The sequence below is a fragment of the Rutidosis leptorrhynchoides genome, chromosome 3 (assembly GCF_046630445.1).
Source record: "Rutidosis leptorrhynchoides isolate AG116_Rl617_1_P2 chromosome 3, CSIRO_AGI_Rlap_v1, whole genome shotgun sequence".
Classification (NCBI taxonomy): domain Eukaryota; kingdom Viridiplantae; phylum Streptophyta; class Magnoliopsida; order Asterales; family Asteraceae; genus Rutidosis; species Rutidosis leptorrhynchoides.
In genome coordinates this window covers 420,611,754-420,620,614 of record NC_092335.1, presented here as the reverse complement: position 1 = coordinate 420,620,614, position 8,861 = coordinate 420,611,754, and the positions used below count along the sequence as shown (strand labels likewise).

The window sequence follows — 8,861 nt, the reverse complement described above, 5'->3', positions numbered from 1 at the left end:
ACACAAAATCTGGTTTATATCTAGTGAACACAATTACACATTACACACTTACATAATAACATAACTGTAAGTATTACGTAAAATAAATGAATTAGATCCGAACTCCTCTTTTTTCAAGTTGGCCACCTTTGGTTATAAGGATTCTATCTCCCCAGCGACAATCAGATTAGGTCCAAACTTCTTTAACAAAAACCATCAAGCATTCAAAATCTTAAAAAAGTAAGGTACAACCATATGATGGCACTTAAAGATGTGGTTATCAAAACCCTTATTTCTATTACAGCAAAAGATCACTAAATTTTCTGCATTTTCTTGAACTAACCAAGACAAACCAGCTGTAAACAAATTAAAGGCTATTCTCATATCATATTGGGCAGTGAATGGGATTACATGATATATGCTAAAAAAACATATTCCCAATGGCACAGGTTCAGTGAAGAGCCTATCAACATGATATGCGTTTACTTGACGGGTTTCAAAGACACTCGATTCACATAGGAAGATCAGGATCCAATCGTCTTTGGATAGCGGTCGCTGCCTGCAAAATTCAATATTAAGAATAACTACTGTTCTTAACTAATACAACTGGTAAATTTTGAATACAAATTTTTATCCGTTAAATACCAACCTCAACATTGCCAATTTTGAACAAGTAATTCATTTCTTCTCTCAGTATAGCTTGTTCTCTCATTGCTTGTGCCTAAAATTCAAAATGAACAGATGAAGATAAGTTTTTCAAGTTAATAGAGCTTACAAGTTTGACACTAAACTTCAATATAATTACTATGTCGCCATCATGAACGGTAAAAAAGGTTTCACAATTAGTATATTTATATATTATATATTATTGTTCTTAAGGAAGTGTAAGTACCATTCCACTTTGCATAGAGCGTTTCAGCGCTTCTACTTCTGCTTCCTTCTGTTTCTCACGTTCTTGCTGCAACTCAAGTCTAAAATACAGAGCATACATTATTTAATCCATAAAAGGAAAAAATAATTCTTCGCCACATATATGCAATGACAAAACAAAAAGTTTAAGCTTCTATCTTATGAACCAATTTGTTATTTTAACAGAGAAACATACCGCCGTTGCTCTTCATCATTAAACACAACACGTTCTGATTTTGCAGCTTTCGTGGAGCCCTTTTTTATGGCCTTCTCAATTTTCTTTCGGTGATAAGCATCAAGGCTATAGTATCTACACCCACAAGATATAAACATTACTGCATCTTACTTAATCCTAAAGAAACTATGATGAACGAGAGAATACTTTTCAAAGCTGGATATATTGATTTAAGATGACAAATATACATTATATAAATGTGCATCCAGAATAAGTAACATGAACACTCGGACTTAAGAATAGATTTTAGCGCAGCAAAGGCAAACATTGCGACTCTTTTACTTACTTTTTGGAAGGAAAAGTAGCTGTGTTATGGTCCTCCATGAACCTGTAAAGATACTGAGGTCAGAGAGTAAAAAAAAGATAGATATTCACGAAAAGCAACATAACATTTCGAAGGTGTTTAAAAGGTGGCTGATACAAAAGATAAGCTTGAAACATACTGTTTGAACATCTGTTTCTCTTCCCAATTCGGCATACTTTCAAGGTTCACCTGCAAGTATTATGAAGATATTACAAGTGTCATCATCAAGTTAAAATAGCTAAGACTCAAACTTTTAATAAGCAAGTATGCAAAGTGAACCTGTTTCACTTCGGCGAGCCATGCAGTGAACTCTGGGCGCTTGTTCCTACAAAAAATGTACATTATTATATACAAAAGGGCAAAAACTTTCGGCCTAACTTCATTGAAAACTATGTATGACAATACGTTATCAAAACATAGGGACTATAGCACATATTTCAGATTAATTTGAATTGAAACATTGAGTAATAGCTACGATACAGCTAGAGATACAAATCCTAACACTGATTAGATTTCAGATCAATAAGAAAAAACACAAACAGCCCATGGTAAACCTGTTAAAGAAGCAGTTAGCTCAATGAATGTTATCCTGATACACAGTGTCAAGTGTTACAAAGAACTTAAAAGCTAACTACCACAATCGATATGCAAAAAACTTAAAAAGGCTTAACCTTTATTAGGTAATACAACCATAACGCCACAATTAACTACCACAATAGATATGCAATTAGAAATCAAGGCTGCAGGTGACTTATCTATATATAAAGTAGCATAACAACAAGAAACACACTAGATTCTTGCAGTTGAAAAGCTCTTCAAATTTTCTAATTATTACTTACAGATACCATATATCTATCTATATCTATACCTATGAACTAAAACCATAAATTCTTAAACAACTTTTGCAATACTGTTTCCTTCAACCTATTCACTTAATATTCAATCTAACCAATGTGTGATTCTTTCAACACATCATACAATATCTCAATCAAGTATTACCACAAAAACTGCATAAAGTTATAAAATAACACAATAAGAAAATTAAAATCATTACCACATATCAGTTTCTCTAATGATCCCATATTTCCCCCATGAATCAGTAACAGCACCAACTTTCATTTTTTCTTTCTTCTTATCCTTCTTTTTCTGCTTCTTCTTCTTCTTTTTCTTTTTCTTATCATCATCATCATCACCATCATCATCATCTCTTCCTTTCCTTTTTTTTCTCTTCTTTTCTTTCTCTCTCTTTCTTTTCCTTTCTCTCTCTTCCCTTCTCTTCCTTTTCCTCCTCCTCCGCCGTCGCTCCTCCTCCTCACTATCGTCGGAAGAATACTCCGAACTCCCTGTCTCGGACTCGGATTCTGAATCGGAATCGGAATCCGATTCTTCGTCGTCAGAGTAACTCCGTCGTGAATTTTTTCTGGAAATTAGGGTTTTTTCCTTTTTGTGCCCACGGCTACCTTTGATTTCGTGATCGGATCCGGATGAAACGTTGGACTCGGGTTCGGGTAAGTCTTCGGATTTCCGTTTGGATTTGTGATGATGATGATGATGAGGATGACGGTTTTTAGAAGAAGAACGAAGTCTATCTCTATCGTCATCTGTAGAATCACTGTGGTTCTTCGCCATTTTCAATTGGTAGGGTTTTTTGTTTGTGTAGAAACCGGGGTAAAACTAATAAACATTTATACAGTACATATTTTCATAACCTTAAAAATATTACTCCGTATATAATTTGGGTTTATAAACAATCTTATATTTGTTGAATTCGCATACAAAACCTCTAAATCGACAACCACATTAGATCGGAAGAACATGAGGCCAGATTTTTTCTTTGTCCGTCGGAGGAACATCGTCCCAACTCGCGTAATGTTTTGGAAATGACGGGTCCTTAAAAACTCCCGAGATCAAATTAGTAAATCTCGAAGCATTAGGGCGTGTCGGACGACCCGTCCCCACGTAGTTATATCAAACTCAATTGGCAATGGTATGCCATCATTGTCGCGCAACATTTTCTTAATTTGACGTTGGTTTTTGGGCCGCGACCGCCCTTACGAGGTTCAGCTGCATATTCACAAGAAAAAAACAACATAGTTAAATATTACAAATCAATAAGCCATATGATCTCAACGTACAAGGTATTAATTTCTTACCCGTGTGTGGACTCAGGTACCTATGGACGTCGAGGGGGCTCATTGCCCCCGTCCCCTTCATGACTAGTCGCACCCATCGTGAGGACGACAAAGCAAAACAAAAACACATGCATAAATAAAAATAAAGTGAACAGAACAATGATGTATATATATATATATATATATATATATATATATATATATATATATATATATATATATATATATATATATATCATGTAATTTTAAATATTATTTTTTCTTTTATATAAACTATTATGATATAATTTTAGTATCTTCATCGTCACCGTCATCATCATCATCGTCGTCATCATCATCATCATCTTAAGCGTCATCATCATCAACATCATCATCATCACCGTCATCATCGTCATCATCATCATCAACGTCATCATCGTAATCATCATCATCATCATCACCGTCGTCATCATCATCATCATCATCATCATCATCATCATCATCTTCACCGTCATCATCGTCATCATCATCAAGGTTGAAGTGATACCAGCATTGTTAAGGTCCTAGAGAGCTCTGGAACGTTCACTTGAGATCGCAGAACGTCAAGCAAAAAGGTTGAAACTGATATTAATTTGTAGTTTGGTAGCATTTGCATTGTGTTTCTCTTACAAGTAACTAATGTATTTTTTTTTACAAAGTAATGTGTTGTATTTTCATCAAGCTGGATGAAAAGTACCTATTTAGTTTGAGTTTATAGTTAAAATGTGTGTTTTGGTTTTGATTTCAGTTTCTAGTTTGATGAAATGAAAAGTTAAATTACTTTTAGTCTCTAGTTAACATATGTGTTTAAGTTACATTACGCCGTTATATTACGTCGTTACATTTGGTGGAAAATCACGGGCGGGAAAACCCTTGGTGGGAAATCTTGGGCGGGAAATTATTAGTGGCAGTTTACGCCTATTTAAAGACTAATCATATGCACCCTTTTTATGCATATCCACCCATTCAAATATCTCTCAATATTAACATCACTATGTATCACCCTTTTGATCCATATGCACCATCAAGATATCCACCAACACCTCGTGAGTACAACCGATCTAGAATGATCGGTAGACCTATTAGTGAAGGTCACGAATTTAATTTGCAAGAATTTTCAGAGATCGACCATGATTTCAGAAGAATGGGTTGGCTACCTTTCCTTTTGGTTGATAAGTTCTTTTTCCCTACACTCGTGTGTGAATTCTATTCCAACTTTGAATTCACTGATGAACAAATAGTGAAGTTTTGAATGTTTGAAAGGCCACACAAGCATACTCTTCAACAATTCAGTGAGTTATTGGGCGTACCATTTGGTGGTATAAATTTCTTTTATCCCGGTGAAAAACTTCAAGCTCTTCCTCAGGATATTCCACCACATCAAATGACCATACTTCTATGTCGTACTTGTATTCCATACAAAACCATACAATGTACGGGCACCCTTGACGAATATCTCCGTCCTGAAATTGCTATAAGAAATGCAATTATCAGGAGTAACATGTACCACCCTGAATCAAATGTCACTCATTTGTCAATGACTGAAGTCTGTATTCACTGGTGCATGACTCACAATATTGAAGTAAATATTCCTCATTTGGTCGCTTACCAAATGAATGAGCTTCATTATGCAGAAACAATACCTCTTTCGTACGGAGCGTTTCTGAATCGTTTATTTACTAATATTGGTGTGGTTAAAGGTCTTGTGGGACGACATCTTATAACTACGTTACCTATCAACAGGTCCTTCGTTGCAGAAACTTCGGCATCATCGAGCTTAGATTCTGAAAATTTGTCCACTAGGTCAGATGCTCGTAGTCATGCTCATTGTCGTTAGTAGTGTTTCATTAATAAATTTTCCGTAGTTCAGATGCTTGGCGTTATTAGTGTGATTTAATTTCAGTAGCTTTGTATTATCTTCATTTAATGTTCATCGTTGAAATGTGTGTTTAATTCAGATATTTTTTGGGAAGACATCAGATTTTTTCGGGGACGACATCGTCCCTAAAAGTGTAGTCCGGGTTTGGTGGTTTTCTTGTAGTGTGACACGGTCTCTTTGAATTGACCTTGAACTCCTAATGATAAAAGCTAATTTCGAGATGGCTAATCTCCAAAGAAAATAGATCAAGAAGAGATTTTAGGATTTAACCAACTTTTTCATTCATATATTCCTTGATGCAAACAATTACATATTTATAGTAGATATAAAATAGTTACTGACATATTACTATATGAACATGCAGTTAACTTCTACTACTACGTGATTAACTAAGTAAATATAATAGATAGGTTGTAATGCATGCATATAACTAGGAAAGGGAAGTCATGGACATTAACTAAACTCCCACGTATAGGAAGTCTTGACTTCTCCATAACTACCAAACAATTACTACAAGTATTCATGGGCTTGTAACTTGGCAGTGATCCATTAGTCTCGTAAACGAGCTCAAACTTTGTTTGATGCATTTGGGCCTCAATAATATTGTAACATAGTGTATATAATCTGAAATCAACGTATGAAACTGTTTATAATTCATTTATCTTAGCATGTAGATCTTGTCAATCAATAAAAGGGATGGTCCTTATACGTCACCTATTGGTTGTAATGATATTATAATAATATGAGAGTTAATGATACGGGTCAAACATACTTGTTCGTGTAATTAGCAGCCTAATATCGGCTACAAAGTCACGTTTTACCCCTTATATTGAGCCCCAAAATAAAGTAATTAACTTTATTGAAGAAATAAGCGTTTGTTTGCTTTATTTGATAGATCGAGTGATTACGAAGACGATGCAAGAAGAATCGAAGAAAACGGAGTTAAAACAAAGATTCTAGAGCGAAAACGATGAAAGTCAAGGTACGACCCCAGAAACCAAGTTACGACCCCGGAAATCAGAAAAACGATCCAAGAAATCAAGCAAAACCAGCCTGCCATACGACCTGCCACCATTGAGCCAGCCTGCCAAGCCAACTCTGAGCGGGGTTGCCAGTCGGTTTGCCAACAGAATGTGCCTATAAATAGGGGCCATTTGTCATCCGTTTTTCACACACTTCTCACTTCACATTTCTCTCTTACTACGATATTAGAGTTATACTTTCAAGGTCTTCAACTCTGAGCGGGAAATTAAGTAGCCGGAGGCGAACGCCGAAGATTGTATTATGAGCGGTCTGGAGTCTGAAGTTGTCACTTTTGTACTTTCGAAACTCGATTAATCTACTGGTACTTCTATCTTTTATCTTTATTTAATGTGTTCCATCACTACAAGAAAACTGTTATCTTAGGACCCCCAAAAGGGTCGTAAAAAGCCTATTCTTAGGACCTTTGGCCTCATAGGACCCTCAAACCATTGGACGTATAGGTGGGCGTCGTATTAACCAAAAAGGGTCCTAATGTTTATAGGACCAGTTTCATGAGTCCTATTAACAGCATAAAAAGTGTCCTTATAGAAGACCATCTTAGGACCCTTTATAATATAATCTGACGCATAAATTTGTGTTGTTAGAACCTATTAGGACTCCAAAAAAGTGTACTAATATAATTTAGTACCACAAAAAAGGTCCTAATATAAGTAGATGTTAATTAAGTACCACAAAAAGGGTCATAATATAATTTAGTACCACAAAAAAGGGTCCTAATATAATTTAGTACCACAAAATAGGGTCCTAATATAATTTAGTACCACAAAAAAGGGTCCTAATAAAACTAGATGTTAATTAAATACCACAGAAAAGGGTCCTAATTCAATTTAGTACCACAAAAAAGGGTCATAAGTTAACTATATGTTAATTAAGTACCACAAAAAAAAAGGTCCTAATTATAAGTAGATGTTAATTTTGTACCACAAAAAAGGGTCCTGAGATATGTATATGTTAGTACCAAAAAAGGGTCCTAACAAGTAATAGGAGTTCCGAATATCCGGTTCGGATATTCGGGTCGATTTCGGGTTTTAGGCCAGGATATGGTAATTGGGCCTTTCTAGCCCAGTTCAGATAATTGGGCCTTTTGGATCTGCTTCAGCTATCTGGACTTGTCGCCACGTTTAAGCTTACTGGGCCTTTTGTACCCGGTAATGCTATTTGGGCCTTACGGGTATGATTCAGCCATTTTGGGCCTTTCGGGCCTGCTTCAGCTATTTGGTCCTTTTGGTCTTGGTTCGGATCCAGTTTTCTTTTGCTGTATCAATTTATTATTCATTACAATTACAAAACAAATATTAATATTGTTGCAATCCAAAAAATATTACAGATTACAGATTATAATATTGTTTCAACACCACAAATGCAAGAACATGTCTAGGTAACATCAACATATTACAGATCATTGTCTCAAATCATTGTCTCAAACACACAAACTCATAAAACAATTAATATTCATGTTCAAACATTATAATCAAACCGACCAGCATTACAAAACACACAAACTCTTCAATCCGCCACCAATCTATCTTGATCAGTCATCAAAATCTGCCACCTACAGTTAAACCATCCACGTATAAGCATAAAGGTCCACGTTATAAAAATGAAATCATAATTTTAGTACAAAATTAACAAAGACATACCTCGATCAACGCAGTAGGCCAAGCAGTAGACGTACCAATGACGTCATGAATGTATCTCATATGCTCATATGGCCTAAACAAAATTTCATTTCTTTCAATGGCCACTTGAAGCTCTACCTCACACCAACCAGCTCCAAGTTCTGTCTGCAAAACAACCGTAGTTGGATCCATGCTTACCAACTTTCCTCTTGCTACCTTGTTGTTTGTAATGCTTTTCACATACACTTCATCTCTCACCTAAAATTTAGTTTCCAAAAAAAAAAAAGAACATTTATGAAGGCTAAAAGGGTAGAAAAACAGTAAAGTAGGCTATTAAATTGAAACATACCTTTAAATGTTTAACAACCGAACCATTATCCTGATGACCTGAACCTTCATTCTCAACACCAGAACCATTATTCTTTCGAGCCAACTGGGCTTTTAACCTTGAATTTTCATTCTCAAGTTCTGCCTTATTAGACTTGAGTTGAGCATTCTTCTTACGAACGGCTGATCGACCAGGTACTACGCCCCACAAATCTTTAGCACGAATGCCAAGTCCATACGTTTGGGCAGAACCAGAATTATTGCTCCCCATTACTTGGGAAAAAACATCGTCTGGTCCAGGTGTATCAGTTTCACCGTCCACAAGTTTGTGTAAAGGCCCGTCCTAATCCACCTGGACGAACACTTCAACAGTTGATCCCATTGCGAGGCGTTGACTTAAATATGCCATGGACGA

At 35.8% G+C, this 8,861-nt stretch overlaps 1 protein-coding gene across 2 annotated transcripts; it reads right to left on the bottom strand.

Annotated features, from left to right (window-relative positions):
• Nucleotides 1–201: 201 nt before the first annotated feature.
• LOC139897809 (uncharacterized) lies at nucleotides 202–3,118 on the bottom strand. 2 transcript variants are annotated; one of them, XM_071880510.1, is made up of 8 exons: nucleotides 2,482–3,118; nucleotides 1,707–1,752; nucleotides 1,567–1,616; nucleotides 1,410–1,451; nucleotides 1,085–1,198; nucleotides 872–950; nucleotides 629–700; nucleotides 202–538 (listed from the first exon to the last, which is right to left on the bottom strand). In XM_071880510.1, the coding sequence occupies exons 1-8, from the start codon at nucleotides 3,054–3,056 to the stop codon at nucleotides 491–493; spliced, it is 1,026 nt and encodes a 341-aa protein (XP_071736611.1). In that variant the 5' UTR covers nucleotides 3,057–3,118; the 3' UTR covers nucleotides 202–490. The 2 variants fall into 2 exon arrangements, with proteins under 2 accessions (XP_071736611.1, XP_071736612.1); XM_071880511.1 differs by lacking the exons at nucleotides 202–538; nucleotides 629–700 and having other exon boundaries at nucleotides 868–999.
• Between the last annotated feature and the right edge of the window lie 5,743 nt (nucleotides 3,119–8,861).

Excerpts from the sequence above, each read along its gene's own strand:
- LOC139897809 (XM_071880510.1), bottom strand. The coding sequence starts at position 3,056 with ATGGCGAAGAACCACAGTGATTCTACAGATGACGATAGAGATAGACTT. Across the intron at positions 1,617-1,706 it reads GGCTCGCCGAAGTGAAACAG|GTGAACCTTGAAAGTATGCC; the intron begins GTTCACTTTGCA and ends TAATACTTGCAG. Across the intron at positions 951-1,084 it reads AATGATGAAGAGCAACGGCG|ACTTGAGTTGCAGCAAGAAC; the intron begins GTATGTTTCTCT and ends TCTGTATTTTAG.